Consider the following 14793-nt stretch of genomic DNA (forward strand, 5'->3'; position numbering starts at 1 on the left):
TAAAAAATGGTGTGTCCTGTTTAAAAAATGGCGTGTTCGCTCCAGTCTATCTAAATGTCTCTAAGTGTACAAGCTTCGCCGTCGCCGGGGTCGCGCGCCGACGCCCCTTCGAATACGCGATGAATACCTCCTCCCAAACGCCGCTCACGATCCAACCTTGAAGGCGTCGCAGAACAGGCCGTAGAGGGTGCCGAGCTTGAAGTTGTTCAGCACCAGAGGGACGAGGTCGTTGAGCTTGAGAAACTTCAAGATGCCCCGCGGTCGCTTGGGCGAGTACAGCACCGAGGACAGGAACTCCGCCAGGAACACGATGGTGAGGCAGATTGGCGCGTCACCGGGAGACTCCGGGTGGGGGAAGTACGCCGTCATCGCGAATCCGATGAGCAGGGCGACGAGCGCCCACGGCAGCTTGTTGAAGTTCTTGGAGACGTTCGTTCGGATGGACCGGACGATGCCGCCCACGCCGGAGGAGAGGCGCGTGTCGCCCGCGTCTCCCGACGGCGACGTCGTGTTGGCGACGCGCGCGACGACGGTGAGACCGTGCCTCCTCGCTCCTCCGACGCGCGTTCGGCGCGAGGCCGCGAGCGCGGACGACGCCCGCATTGGGACGGCGCCCGCCGCGATGCCCGACGCGTGGGCCGCCTGCCTGGCCCCTGTTGTGGACGACGACGACCGCGCGGAAGTCACCGCCCGCGCCGGGGCGGCGACGTTCACGGCCGCGACGCGCGAAGACGCGCCGATCGCGAGCATCTTCGCTCTGTGCGTGTGTGGGTCTAGGGTGTCGCCGTGGACTGGCGATGCGTCCGCCGGTGCGTGCTGCGCGACGGGGGCGGTGGCAGGAGGGGCGACCGATCGTTCTGCGGGCCTTTGAAACCCTCGGCGGATAAGAGGGGTTGCCGAGAGGAGCTTTTTCTATGGAAGGTAGTTTGGCATGGTTTATTTACAGTTGGATAAACATATGAATAACAGTGACGATGATGAAACGTTGATGCGTAAATACAACCGCGTTTCGTGGGAAACATTTCACGCAATTCACAAACAATTCCAAATTTTGTATGTGATCTAGTACGAAGGCACGGTAAGATTTAGCTCTCTGAGGATGAAACAAGTCGTGAACCGCCGAAGATCAATCGGCACGGTTCACGCGCCTTCGCGCAGCATCGCGTGCCCCCACGCCGCGTCCGTCTCCCTCCCCCGCCTCGCCGTCGCCACGAACGCGTCCGGATCCGTCCCCAGGTCCCCGAACTCTCCGGCGCTGTCCTCCCCCGCGGCGGTCCAGTACTCCCCCTCCCCCTCCGTGGCTGTGGCGTCGCCGACTCGGCGGTGGTCGAGTCGTTTGGTGGCTCGAGACCGTCCGCGGAGTCCCGGGCTCGATCCCGGCCCAACCGATTTACGTCGCGCGAGCGCCTCGAGGACGCTCGACGATCGCCGGCGCGCGCGCGCCGGGGTCCCGACGGAGACGACCGGCGACGCGTGCGTCAGTTCCAAGCGCGCGGGGCCCCACGTGTCGTCACCACCGGTTGGAAGGTCCGAAGGCCCTCGGTGCGAATCAACCCCCGACGAACGCGCCCCCGCGTTCACGCCGCGGGGACCGCGGCGTTTCGTTCCACCCGGCGACGCGGACGCCCTCTCGTTCGCAGCCTCCACCGCCGCTTTGTGCATTCGATCTCCGAAATCGCCGCTTCGACGCAGCGAAGCCGCCATCGCCGTGATCCGCGGCGTAAACGTGACGGACCGTTCGTCGTCCAAGGTCATCGCGACCGGGGGAACCGACGCGGGATTCCTGGTGTAGTGCCCGGCGGCTGCCCTGGGGACGCGGACGGAGTTGCGAATGGACGTTCCCATGGAGTTGCGAGTGGACGTTCTCCTTCCCGTTCCCGACGGAGGAAAGGTTCCGGACTCGCCAGCTGTGTTCGCCCGCGCACCCGCCGCCGCCGCCTCCGGCTTGGCCCCTCCCGCGGTCGTCGTCCTCGCGGAGGCGAGCGCGGCGGCACCCGCCATCGCGGCTCCCGCCAACACCGCCGCCATCGCATCCGCGCCGCTCGACCCGCCTTTGTTCGAACCCGCCCGATGAGTCATCGGCGTGGGCGTCGGAGCCGTGTGGAGATTTCGCACGCGAGGCTCGGGAGAAAAGGCATCGCCCGTTGTAACGCCTCTTGTAACGCCCGCCGAGGTCTCGTCGTCGAACAGCTCGTGCCCACGCTCGCGTCGATAGGGCTCGTCGTTCGAGACCGGCGACTTGTGGCTGGACGTCACCGGTGAGTGCCCCGGCGAGTGCCCCGTGGGACGATATTTGCCGAGCGCCGCGTTTCTTCGCTCGCGTTCGATGGCGACGGAACCCTTGGACATTCGCGGCGCGAACGTGTTGTGCACGCGGTCCTCGTACTCGTCCCGTCTGCGTCGCAGCTCGCGCACGGACGCGTTCTTGCGATCCTGCCACGCCCGCAGGTCGTCGACGCTCCGTCGCATGGCGGATGCCGTTTTGGTAATCACCGGCGTGGACCGCATCGCGTCCTCCTCTTTCTTTAACGCCTCCGCCTCTTTGACGCGACGCGTCTCCTCCATCTTGGCGTCCCGCTTTTTCAACGCGGAGGACTGCCTCTGCAGAAAGTCCTCGTGCGCGCGGTCCTCCATCAACGCGCGGGAGACGTTCGTCATCCCCCTGAACGCCACGCTCTCCTCTCCGCCCATGCCGACGGGCGGAGACGCCAGCTGTGTCACACTCGCGGACGCGTGCGCGCGCTCGATTCGCGCCCGTCGCTGCTCGCCTCGCGCGTGCAGGTGCCGGCCGTGCGCCGCCAGCCGCGCCGGCGACGCGTTCGTGGGATGACGCACCGCGAACGGGTTCGTCTTGACGCGTTCGTTTTCGAGTTGGATGCGCTCCGCGTGCGTCGCCTCGCGCCTCGCCTCGCGGAGCACCCAATCCCTTCGAAGCCTGTCCTCCACCTTTTCCGACTCTTCCCATCGAGAAGTGCTTTTACTCGAAGCGCTCGTACGTCCCGGCGACGGTACAGGCTTGGTGGTACCGGCGGAGGGTAACGGCTGCCACGCGGCGCCGCCCGATTGGCCGCCTCCGTTCGTCCTCCGCCGCGATCGCGCCGCCTCCATCCGCTCCACCGCCTTGCGCTCGGCGGCGGCGGCGACGGCGGCGGCGCGCTCCGCCCGCGCCCTCGCGTCCGGGTCGAACGCCGCCAGCCGCCGCGCGCGTGAGCCGCGGCCGTCGCTTCCCCACGTCGAGCGCGAGGAGGCGGCGGCACCGCCGCCCCCCCCCCACGCGGGCCTGCGCTTCGTCGAGTCCGACCCGCCCCCTCCCCAGCGCGGGCCGGGGTTCGACCTCGCGCCGCGAATGCGCGCCACGTACGCGGCTTCCGCGTCGTCTCTGGCCCTAAACCCTAAGGAGACGGGGATGGAGGAGGACGGGGATGTTCGGAGTCGACCCGAGGGGATTTGACCCGACGATCGCGACGGGGGAGCCGACGCCGCGCGCAAGCCCGCGGCGAACGCGGGTGAGTACGGCGAGCGCGCGCGCATCGGCGACGGCGACCGACGCCACGCCGCCGTCGCCGAGTGCACCGCGTCTACGCCTCGCTCGTACAAGTCGAAGCCGCCCATGTGAACGGGCGTGGATGGATGGTTCGACAACCTCGGAATCGACTCGCGATTCGGGGAGACGATTCCGAGAGAATGCGAGTCTCCTCCGCGACGCGGGGTGGACGCGATCGCGGCCTGCGTCGGGAGGAACCGTTCCTCCTCGTCGATGTCGTCGGGATGGGCGCGGCGAGTGGCGGCGCGGCGATCGCGAAGATGAAGGGTTCCGTCGGAGAACTCGGCGTAGGATGCGGAGCCCCCCGGCGAGTAGTCAAAGGCGGAGGATCGTTCGTTCGTTCGAGAGTCGGGTCGGTCGTCCGCGGGCATCGGGGGCAGCTCCGTCTCCAGGATGTCGCGCACCGCGACGTCCTGCGGGACGTCTGCGGACGTCGGGGAAAAGGCGCGAGGGCGCAATAGTCAGCGAGCCCGCTCATGGTTGTCGAAACGAAAGAGGAGGAGAGACGGGGTTGACGCGAGTCGCGTTGGTGAATTTCGGGTCGGCATCGCGCGCGGGGGTTCGCACCGTCCGGAAGGCCGTCGACGCCGAAGGCGGCGGTGAGTCGCACGAGCTCGTACAGCTCGTTAGACTTGAGCGTGCCCTGCGCTTATCGAACGGGTTGGGGACGGTGAGCGCGCGCTCGGTGGGGTCGAGGGAGGCGCGCGGGGACCACGACCGCTCGAAAATCGTCGCATTCTCGACTGTCGAGGTGCGGTGCCGTTCGGGTGGGAAGGATCGCGACGCGCGCGCGCGGGTTTTCGACGCACCTCGCGCCGCGACTTGTCGAGGTAGGCGTCCAACCGCTGGAATATCTCCGCGCGGATGCTCGCCTGGTCGGCCGTCATGGCCACCATCTCGCCTGGAACGCGGGGGCTCCCTCGCCAATGCGCTCGGGCTTGAACGATTCCGCGCGGTCTGGCGGTGGCGCGAGCTGGTCAGCGCGGCAGCGCGGTCAGCAGCGGGTTCCCGGTCACCGCCCGTGGACTCTGTTTTCGGCGCAGTAATTTTATATTGAGAAACTTCTATCCTATGCTAAGAGGATCTTAGTCTACGTTTCTCGCCAACCCCTCGTTAGATCTGTCTGCCGTTCTCCGCAATATAAAAATCTCTCCGCCAATCTGATGGAGGAGATGACGTTATGCTCTGTCGTCTGATTTTGCACTGCCTTGCCGCGCAGCTTTGCCGCGCGTCGCCCTCCGAAAGCCTCTCTAAAAGCGTTTACTCGCTCGGAAAAAAAGCAGGGCTCTCGAATCCATCCTCAGCGGACTGCTCGAGTCGAGCGGCGGCCGAGGCGGTCGATACAGTCCAACGATCCGCCGCCGTTAATCACATTTCCCCTAACACTTACCCTAATCGAAGGCATGTCTCGCCTTGGGGAGAGCCGAGCCGGGGACGACTCCTCGAACCGTTCGGGCACCTCCGTCATCGACGTGAGTGCTGCCCCAAAACAGCCGAAGGGTCGCCTATTCGGATCGCTGTTCGGCTCCTCGAAGTCCTCGAATGACTCCCTCGCCCGAGCGAGGAGGAGCGCCGCGACCGATTGGGACGTGAACGAGGACAAACGCCTCGATCGCGACGAGCTGAAGGCCATGGCCCGCGCGGACGGCGAGAGGTTCGATCGTTTCATGGCCGCCGACATGGACGGCGACGGCGTGCTCGATTCCAACGAGCTGCGCATCGCCGAGGAGGCCGAGGACCAACACAATCGCGTTCTCGTGCTGAAGCGGGTGAAGGATGCGTACAAGCACAGGTTGGAGAAGAGGGCGTCGTATTGGACCCTCTTGTTTTTTACCCTGTTCCTCTGCCTCTATCTCGGACTGCTGTATCAGCAGGCGGACGTCGAAGCCGCCTTCGGCATGACCTCGGCGGTCACCAACGCGTTGGTACCCACGAACCCGGAGACTGACGAGGTCCGGCGCGTGTACGCCGACAAGTCCGAGGTTTTCACTTGGCTCAAGACCACGTTTGGGCCCATCTGGGCGGATCCCAAGTGCGGCGACGGCGAGTGCTCCCAGATGGAATTCCCGGGTTTCGGCCCGTTCGGTTGCACCGCCGACTGCGGCGCGTACACGCACCTCACGCGCGTCGACGTCGAGATCACGCCCGTTTACTCCCTGCAGGACGGCTCCGACGAGGTGGACTCCAAGCGCGCCGCGTTTCTCTCCGGGACCAAGTGGAACTTTTGCACCAAGGAGCTCCGACCGGAGATTGGCGAGGAGTGCTGGTACGTTACCGACCGCGTCATCAGCAACTACGTGGGCACCACGGATAAGTGGACGCTGGAGGTTCCGGGCTTGAACTGGTACGTCCGCCTGGTCGCGCCCTTCGGCGGCACCTCCGGCAAGGTGTTCATCACCGACCCCAAGACCAAGCTCAAGAAAGTTGCCTACACGTGGGGCCACTGCGAGGTCACCGGAACCATCGCCAAGGTAACTCCGGACGGATACGACTACAGCTTGTACGCCGCTGCGAAGGAGGCTCCGTCGGCAACCCCGGGCTCCCGTAAACTCCTCGGCGAGAAACCTCTTGCCGCCGAGCCCTCCGCCGTCTCCGCCACCGGGCGTCAGCTCCAGCAGGTCCAAGATTTGCACGCGAATGACAAGAACATACTCGGACAGACTTCCACGACCTGCGGAACCGGAGAGAAGAAGCTTTTGATTCTCACCGCACTGGATACGCTGCACGCCACTCAGAAACTGAAAGCTTTCCTGACCAAGTATGACTCGGGACACACTCACACTGCCTTTGACTCCCCATACGCTAATGATAAACCTCAATGGAATCCGGTGTCCGATGCCAACGTACAGCCTGGGGATGACTATGGCGAGACGTCGGTGTTTTCTGAGGATGACGCTATCTTCCCCGAAGCCGTCGAGGTGTGCGTGCCAGAAACTGAGAATGAGTTTTCCTTATGGATGGCCTTCCTGGAAGGAAGCCCTGATCTCAACCAAGACAACGACCAACATTTCAACTATGGACGAATGCAGACTCCATCTTTCGCGATCATGGACGAAGCCGGCTGCTTTGCCCAGGTAGCAGCTGGAGATGAGTGCGAGCCGTTCGAGCAGACCAAATTTCAAGATAACAACCCTTACATTGCTGAGGCGCCTGCCATTTTTCCGGTTTGCCCAACAAAAGGGGTTAAATCGAAGGTCGTGAAGGTCACGCTGAGCGCCACCGGCGCCGCTTGCGAGGGGTTCCATGGTCTCGGCGATTACACTGCCCCGGATAGTAGCAACGACTTCGTAGAGGAGGAGGACAGATACGCGATTCCAGAGGTTGCGTTAATGGAGGCGATTGAGAGTGGATTTTCCATTCCGCAATTCTCCACGTCCATCTCTGACCCGCCACAGTCTGACCCAGAGATAGAGGACGCCCCGTGCCCAGCTGGAACGAAAGAGATCTACGTCGTTGTCGAGTCTCCATGGGCCGGGCTAGATACCTTTGCGTACGGCATAAGGTCGGTTACGGACTCCAACAAGGTGACCAAGATTCGCAGCACCGGCGGGACGATGATTTCCCCTGAGCGTTACAGGACAGCGGACGGCGAGGCTCTACAGGTGAAATTTCCGTCGAGGTGGCAGTATGGTCAATACATGTTTTATGACTGCCAGCCCGATGGGGCTCAACCGGGCGCCCCCAACGTGAACATGGGAGGGTACACCATCGAAACTCTCGCAGGTGAAGCCAAGGGCAGTTCGGTTTGGGAAGAATCCCTGAGGTGGTTTAACGAAAACCCAATCGGGAGTGGTAACCCTTTTTGGGGCCCTTGCGATTTCTCGACGCAGACGTATCCATTCAAAAAGACCAGGCAGTGCGCCGCGATAGGCACATACACGCTACAGGCTACGGCGACTTCGCCTTACATCAAGAACATCGACACCAAGGTGTACGTGACGGATGCCAATGGCTGCCCTCTCGCAGGTGTTGACGTCCCTCTTCACTCCACTCACCCATCGATTCCCGACACCGTCAAGGACACCTTCCAGATCAACAGCTTCACTGGGTCGTCCTATTCTGTCGACCCGAATGGCGTTCCCTCGTGCGCCGTTCGGTACTCCAAGCAGGTTTCGCGGGCTCCATCCGCGACCCCCCCCGAGAAGCCAAAGTGCGAGGAGGGTTTCAGGCTTATCGAGACGGTCACGCAGACGTCTTGGATGGGAAGCAAGAACGAGTGGGAAGTCCAGCACGTCATCTTCAACGACACCGCCATCATAGAGGCGGGGATCGACACTACGACCGTAAACCTGGACGCTTTTTCCTCCCACATTCTCGCCGAGGCGCAGACTGACATGCGTCGCCCTCGCGGCCAGGACAACCAGATGTCGGTTGACCAGTGGTGCATCCGACCCGGAAACTATTCTCTGATCATGTCAGACGGATACCGCACCTCAACCGTTTCGGATAAAGGCTGGAGGGGCGGAGGCGTGTTCATCACTGGCGCCGATGAGTGCGAAATCGTGAAAAGTTTTGGCTTCACGCGACACGCCGACGGCACCACACAGGGCACCACAGACGCGATGTATTTCACCATCGCTGCTGGAGACGACGCGGACATCAAAGGTCGCAACTGCACGGCTGCGGGGATGACCATCCGCGACTTCGCCAAGGGCTGGTGTACGTTCGACACTGCCGCCTCATCAACCATGTGCAAAGCCGTCGACTCGCGCTCCCCCATCACGGCTTCATCAACGCCTGCGCAAAAGAGGTGCAAGGAGGGTGTCTGCCGTAACCCTCGGTGCCACGAACCGATTCACCTCAGCGGCTATCGCGCGGTTGGCGACACCTCCACTGGGTGCTGCAAGCAGATCGAGGGCGCTACTCCCTTTGCCCTAAAGACTATGGCTGTGCCGAAGTCAAGCGATGATGCCCCACCGCCCGTGCCCGTCGACACAACCGTCAGGAAGCGCTACGTGTCCTCCAAGAACGTCATCGTCGGGGGCGTCTTTTTACACCAGACGCGCTCGGGAACCGAGCCGTGCACGGGCAAATTCGGCGATCGTCGCGCAGGTAAGAGCCTGAGCGGCAGCGTGTGCCCGGTTATGGAAACGCGCACCGTTGATCCCTACGGCGTCGATCCCTTCTTCATTTCCACCAGTTCCCTGTACAAACCGACCGCCAATAATTTGATGTGCTGTCGTCCGGAGTCCGGCGCCGTTGCGGGGGGCAACACCACTGGGGCGTCCAGCGGCTCCAACTCCAGTGACCCATCCTCGAAGTTCTTCTACAAGCAATCCGAACTCAACATCAGGGGCATCCCGTATGGATTCTACCCGACCACTCTTGATGGCCGCGAGGACGGTTTCGCCGTGGTGATCGACGTCAACCTACGCGAGAAAGCGTTCAACAAACTGATGACGTACCTCGAGGACGGCTTCTTCGTCGACAAGTACACCGATAATCTGAAGGTGGAGGTACTGACGTACAACGGCGAGCTGCGGTACTTCTGTAACTTGATTGTCGACTTCGATTTCTCACAAGGCGGCAACATCTTGGTCAAGTACAGTGCAGATATCGCCACGACACAGCCTTACTTTCACGACAAGAACGTCAAAGCGGAAGTCGACAAGTACAACTTCAGGCGCCTCCTTGAGGCGCTTTTCTGCCTTTTTGTATTCTTGGCAATGTTCACTGAGGTTTACGAGATTGGCAAGACGTGGCTTAAGACCGGCCATCTCATGGATTACTTTGCCAGCGTGTGGAACTACATCGAGGTGTCATCCATCACGCTGCATATCGCATGCATCGCCATGTGGGTGTGGCAGGTTGAGGAGCTGAGAACCTTTGACACCGAGCAGCGGTATGATGTCTACCTGGACACGCAGCATGAGCAGACTGCAAGAATCTTAGAGCTCAAGGATAATGGCAACCATCTCAGGGCGTTCGCCGTCAACGTGCTTTCCAAGTTCAACTCCGTCATCCAGGTCCAGGTGATCTACGGGACCTTCAACGGCATCAACATCTTCCTCTGTCTATTGCGTTTCTTCAAGGCGGCGGATTTCCAGCCCAAGCTCGGCATCGTGACGAGGACCATCGGCAAGTCCTTCCAGGAGCTCGCGCACTTCTTCAGCCTCCTCGCGATCGTCTGCCTGATGTACACTTTCCTCGGTCAGGTGGTGTTCGGCTCCAAGCTGCTCCAGTTCAGCAGCCTCTCGCAGGCGGCGCAGACCATCATTGCGTGGACTCTCAGCGGCGATGATCGCGGCGTCGGCGAGGAGCTCTTCGACCTCCCTGGCAACCTCGCCGTGGCGGGTGCCCTTTTCTACATGACCTTCTCCTTCATCACCACGCTCATGTTGCTCAATTTCCTCATCGCGATTCTCTCTGACGGCTACATGAGGGTCCAGGAGGAGAGCGCCGCCTCCGATTCCTTCATCTCCGAAATGGGCCAGCTCTTCGTTAAGTGGCTCAAGGCCAAGACCTCACGGGGCAAGCTTCTGAGCGACGATGCGGCGCTCAGGCGTGTGCGCGCGCTGCTCGGCGCCGAGGATAAAGAGCGCAAGAGGTTCAAGGAAAAGCACGGCTTGCGACATGGCGCCGCCCGCGCGCCCGGCGGCGGCGAGTCGGACTCGGATGGCGAGGACGATTTCCGGGCCACCTCGGTTGAGTTTGTCGGGGACAACGGCGCCGGCATCCAGTTGGATGAGCTTCGCCGCGTTCTCGAGGGATCGCATCAGACGGCGAAGCGCGCGGTCAGCTCCGGATCGAAGAAGGCGCAGCGTGGGCTCGGCGACGTCGACGTCCTCTGCGATTCTATCGTGCAGAGCGTGGGCAACGCCAAGCGCGAGGACCACGCGTCGCCGATGGAGAAGAAGGTGGCGGAGACGCACTCCCTGGTGCTCCTGATGATGAAACAGCTCACCGAACAGCAGGTGAAGCTCGACCAGCAGCAGAGGTCGCTCGACACTCTCATCGGGCCGAAGAGAGGGGGAGGAGAGAAGGCGAAGCCTGAGGCCGGGAGTTCCGAGGTCAAGTCCTGACTGAATGCCGCTGAGAAGTGTTCAGGGTTTTAAGTGTAATGCCCCCACAAGGACTCGCTCCTTTCGGTGGAAATTAGCCGGGCGGATGTCCCAGAGGTGGCGCAGCACCTTCGTGGACTCCGACCTCCACGCCACGGTCTCGTGCGCGTGGTGGTGTTCCATGGTCGTCGGGTGCCTCTAGGGTTCCTTCGTACCTTCGAAGGTACGAAGGCACGAAGGTAGAAAAATAAGAAGCCTGCGGGGGAAATCCCAATTCCGGCCAAGTGTCACCTTCGTAAGGTTCCTTCGTATAGAACGACACACACACACGTCTGCGCCCTCGTCACAGCTCGTCTCGCGTCTCGTCGGTCTCTGTCGGTCCCTCGTCCACCCCATCCTCCGGATCGTCAAACTCCTCCGTCGCGAGCTCGCGGTGTTCCCCCGCGCTGTCCCCGACCCGTCTCGCGGTGAACTCCTCCCACGCGTGCCAGTCAAACGATGCCGATCCGTCTTCTACGCCGTCTTCTTTGCCGTCTTCTTTGCCGTCCTCGCCGTCTTCGAGCCTCTTCGCCGCCGCCTCCGCCTTGGCCACCGCCTCGGCGAAACCCGTCGCGCCCCCATCCTCCCCGTCGTCCCAATCCTCCCCGTCCAACCCTGAGTCGTCCGCCGAGTCGCCCGCCAGCGAAGGGTCCTCCACGTGTAGCTTCGCGTTGTCCAAAAAGTTCCACATCGCCGGCGAAGATCCGATCCCGGTGCGACGAAGCGCCGGGGTGTGCGAGACGCAGGTCAAGATCTCCATCGTCTCGAGCCAACGCGAACGACCGGCCCACGAATGCGCGGCGGCGATCATCGCGCGCGCGGCGTCGTCGGCGTCCGCGGCGGAATCGATGTCGTCGTACGATACGCGACGGGTGGTCCCTCCGTCCGATGTGTCGCCAGCTGTGTTGGATGTGTCGCCAGTTGTGTTTTTTCCGTCAGCCGTGTCGCCTTCGCCTTTTGTTCCGTCCCTCGCCACGGATTCGAACGCCCGCAGATGTTCCGGCGTGAGGCCGAACCTACCGCTGATCTCACCGCGTCCCAACACCCCGCGGCTCTCCAGCCACAGCACGCAGTCCCACTCCGGCATGTCCGTCACCGTCGCGTCCACCAGGTACACCTGCGGCGATTTGACAAAGGAGATTATCCTCGCGGGCGTTCGCTCGGAACCCCGAAAGTGCAGGCCGCGCCGCTTGTACCCGCGCGGGAACAGCTGCAGGGAAGGGAGCCCGGTGACGCCGTACGCATCCGCCGCGGCGCGGTGCGCGTCCACGTCCAGCCTCGCGATCTTCACCGTCGGATCTGCCGAAAAATGCGCGCCGATCTCGTGGTAGAATTTGGCAAACTGTTTGCAGTGCCCGCACCACGGCGCGTAGAACTGCACCAAGACGTCCGCGTTCGGGTCAGCCACGTACGCGTCGATCGTCTCCGTGCTCAGGTCGGCGACGATGGGTTTGGCGTGCACGTCCGTTCCCAAATGTGCGTTGAGCCACTCCACCGTGGGCGCGAAGGCGAGATATCCGCCGAACCGAGGAGCGGGCGCGTGCGGCACCCCGGTGTCGCGATCGTACCAGTCGTCGTTGCGGAGCAGCGCGACGTACGGTGCGTTGGTGACGCCGAAGGTTGCGGCGAGGCGCTTGTGCGTCTCGGCGTCGACCGTCCCGAAGACGAGTTTTTTATGGGAGGAGGATCCGGGATCGGGATGGCGGGATCGTCGTCGTCGTCGCGATGTTTCCTCTGCCTCGCCGGATTCATCATCGTCGTCATCTCCCGGCAATGTAAGGCCGTCGTCCGTGGCGTTTGCGTTTGCGAACGCGGCGGCGACGCGCGCAAACTCCGGCACGTACCCCGTACACAACGCGCACCACTCCACGGTGAAGGCGACGACGACGGTGTGGTTGACGAGGGCGCCGAAGAGGGTGGACGGGTCGAACGTCACCAGCGATCCGTCGGTTGGGGCGAGAAACTGCGCCGTCGTGAACTCCTCCGCGTCGTCGTCGTCGTCGGCGGCGGCGGGCGCGCCGAGGACGAGCGCCGCGACGAGGAGCGGGACGAGGAGGAGCGCCCTCCATGAGGATCGACGGCTTTCGCGGGTCGCCATGGGCCACGCGCGCCCGGGCTCGTCGTCGTCGGCGCCGCGGTTGATGAATGACAATCTCTTCATCCGATGTGCAGGCGACAACGGGGCCACGCAGGATAAATGACGAAGGGGCGGACGACCCAGAGTGGCCACGCGCGACACCGGACGGCATGTCGTGCGAGGTCCCGGTGACGTGCCGCACGGTCCTCGGCCAGTCGCTCGGATGGGGGGGCTTCGGCGGCGGCGACGACCCGCTGCGCAACCCCGCGAGCGGCTCGTTCGACCGCGCGTCGACCGCGGCGGACGTGACCCGCGGGCTGGACCTCCGCGGGCGATGTTACGTGCTGACGGGGGCGACGGGCGCGCTGGGACGGGAGGTGGCGCGAGCGCTGGTGCGCGTCGGGGCGCACGTGATCATCGCGGCGAGGAGCATGGCGCGGGGATCGGCTCTCGCCGAGGAGCTCAGGCGGGACGGCGCGGCCGCGGCCGCGGGCGCGGCGACGACGGTCGATCGAGCGAATGACACCCCGTCGTCGCCGTATCAATCGCCGTCGTCGCCCCGCGCCCCGAACGACGACGAAGACGCAAAGTCCGCCGCCGCCAAATCCCCGGGCGACGCCACCGTCATGCTGTGCGACCTCGCGTCCCAGGACAGCGTCCGCTCCTTCGCGCGATCCTTCCGACGCAAGGCGCTGCCCCTGCACGGCGTCCTCAACTGCGCGGCGGTCATCCTTCGCCCATTCGAGCTCACCGCGGAGGGACGCGAGTCGCACTTCGCGGTGAACCACCTCGGCCACTTCCTCCTGGTCAACGAGCTCCTCCCCGAGCTCATCGCCACGTCAGCCGTCTCGGGGATCCAGGCCAGGGTCGTCAACGTCACCTCCGCGATGCACCACTTCACGTACAGAGTTCGACGAGGAAGGGCGGGGCCGAGCCGAGGCATCGATTTCACGCAGCTGGACGACCCGCGAGGGTACGACCCGATCAACGCGTACGCGCAGTCCAAGCTGGCGAACATACTGCACGCGTGGCAGCTCAACGAACGGTTCAGGCAGGTGCCACGTCATCAGGGTGGTGGATCCACGTTCGGCGGTGACACAGCTGGCGGTGACACAGCTGGCAGTGACGAGAACACGGCTGTGAGGCCAGTCGCCGCGTTCGCCGTGCACCCCGGCGCGTTCGGTCGCGAGCTGCGGGATAACCTGAGCAGAAACCTTCCCTTCGGCGCCGGCGACTTACTCTTCGACGTCGCCAGATCGATGTCACTCGGGCTCGTCAAGACCCCGGAGCAGGCGGCGGCGACGGTGTTGTACTGCGCGTGCCTCGGCTCGGTGCGTTTATTTTTTATTTTTTCCGCGTGTACGGGCAATTAGACTGACGCCGCGTTTTGTTTTGTTTTTTTGTTCGCAGGGGTTTGGGTTCACCGCCGACGGGTTGGCCCGGTCCGGGTGCTACTACGCCGATTGCGCGGCGACGAAGTGTTCGCTACCCGCGAGGGACCCGAGGCTGGCGCGGGCGCTGTGGGAGACGAGCGAGCGGCTGTGCGGGATGGCACCCGGGACCGCGCTACCCAGGGTGGACGGCGGGTCCTTCGGCGGCGGGGAGACGTTCGACGGCGTCGCGATGCGAGAGGGGGGACGTCGCGGGGGGGGCGACGACGTCGGTGCGATTTCGTCGCCGCCACGTGGTGTTTCCATGTCCGCGTCATCCGGAAGCTCCTCCGCGACGAACGGAGAGGGGACGGGCACGAACGGGGGGCGAAAAGCGCGGGAAATGGGGGAAGGAGGGCGTAGCGCGAGCGGGATTGACGACGACGCGGTTGCGCCGTCGTCGCCCGTCACGTCGATGAAGGTGACGCCGTCCAAGAGCGGACGGTGGGGGCTCGGCGCGTGAGACACGGCGCGTTCGAAAGGAGGGACAGATTACATCTGTGTGGGGTCGACGACGGTTAGCGCGCGGCGCCGCGAGTGTCGTTTTTAATCGTCGTGTACACGCGAATCGTCGGTTCGCCCGTTACGAACGAAACGAAAGCCGCGGGTGGAGTTCGCCGCGTGGACGGACGTGCGATGACGCCCGGTCGCGGCTCGCGCGTTGGCGACGGAGCGCGGCTTCGTTCGCGCCGAGACGGTACG

General features: G+C 63.6%; 4 protein-coding genes across 4 annotated transcripts; 1 reads left to right on the plus strand and 3 right to left on the minus strand.

The window, feature by feature from the left end:
* Nucleotides 1-144: 144 nt before the first annotated feature.
* MICPUN_54862 (predicted protein) lies at nucleotides 145-603 on the minus strand (the record flags this gene model as incomplete). The annotated part of the gene is made up of 1 exon (XM_002507399.1): nucleotides 145-603. One exon carries the CDS (start codon nucleotides 601-603, stop codon nucleotides 145-147), a length of 459 nt encoding a protein of 152 aa, XP_002507445.1.
* Nucleotides 604-1140: 537 nt separating this feature from the next.
* On the minus strand, nucleotides 1141-4440 carry MICPUN_54863 (predicted protein; the record flags this gene model as incomplete). The annotated part of the gene is made up of 3 exons (XM_002507400.1): nucleotides 1141-3968; nucleotides 4112-4187; nucleotides 4354-4440. The coding sequence occupies 3 exons, from the start codon at nucleotides 4438-4440 to the stop codon at nucleotides 1141-1143; spliced, it is 2991 nt and encodes a 996-aa protein (XP_002507446.1).
* Nucleotides 4441-10588: 6148 nt separating this feature from the next.
* Nucleotides 10589-12745, minus strand: MICPUN_54865 (predicted protein; the record flags this gene model as incomplete). Its single annotated transcript, XM_002507401.1, has 1 exon — nucleotides 10589-12745. One exon carries the CDS (start codon nucleotides 12743-12745, stop codon nucleotides 10889-10891), a length of 1857 nt encoding a protein of 618 aa, XP_002507447.1. The 3' UTR covers nucleotides 10589-10888.
* Nucleotides 12746-13267: 522 nt separating this feature from the next.
* Nucleotides 13268-14657, plus strand: MICPUN_107458 (predicted protein). Its single transcript, XM_002507012.1, has one exon. It carries the CDS (start codon nucleotides 13288-13290, stop codon nucleotides 14032-14034), a length of 747 nt encoding a protein of 248 aa, XP_002507058.1. The 5' UTR covers nucleotides 13268-13287; the 3' UTR covers nucleotides 14035-14657.
* Nucleotides 14658-14793: the final 136 nt, after the last annotated feature.

The sequence above is a fragment of the Micromonas commoda genome, chromosome 1 (assembly GCF_000090985.2).
Source record: "Micromonas commoda chromosome 1, complete sequence".
Taxonomy (NCBI): Eukaryota; Viridiplantae; Chlorophyta; class Mamiellophyceae; order Mamiellales; family Mamiellaceae; genus Micromonas; species Micromonas commoda.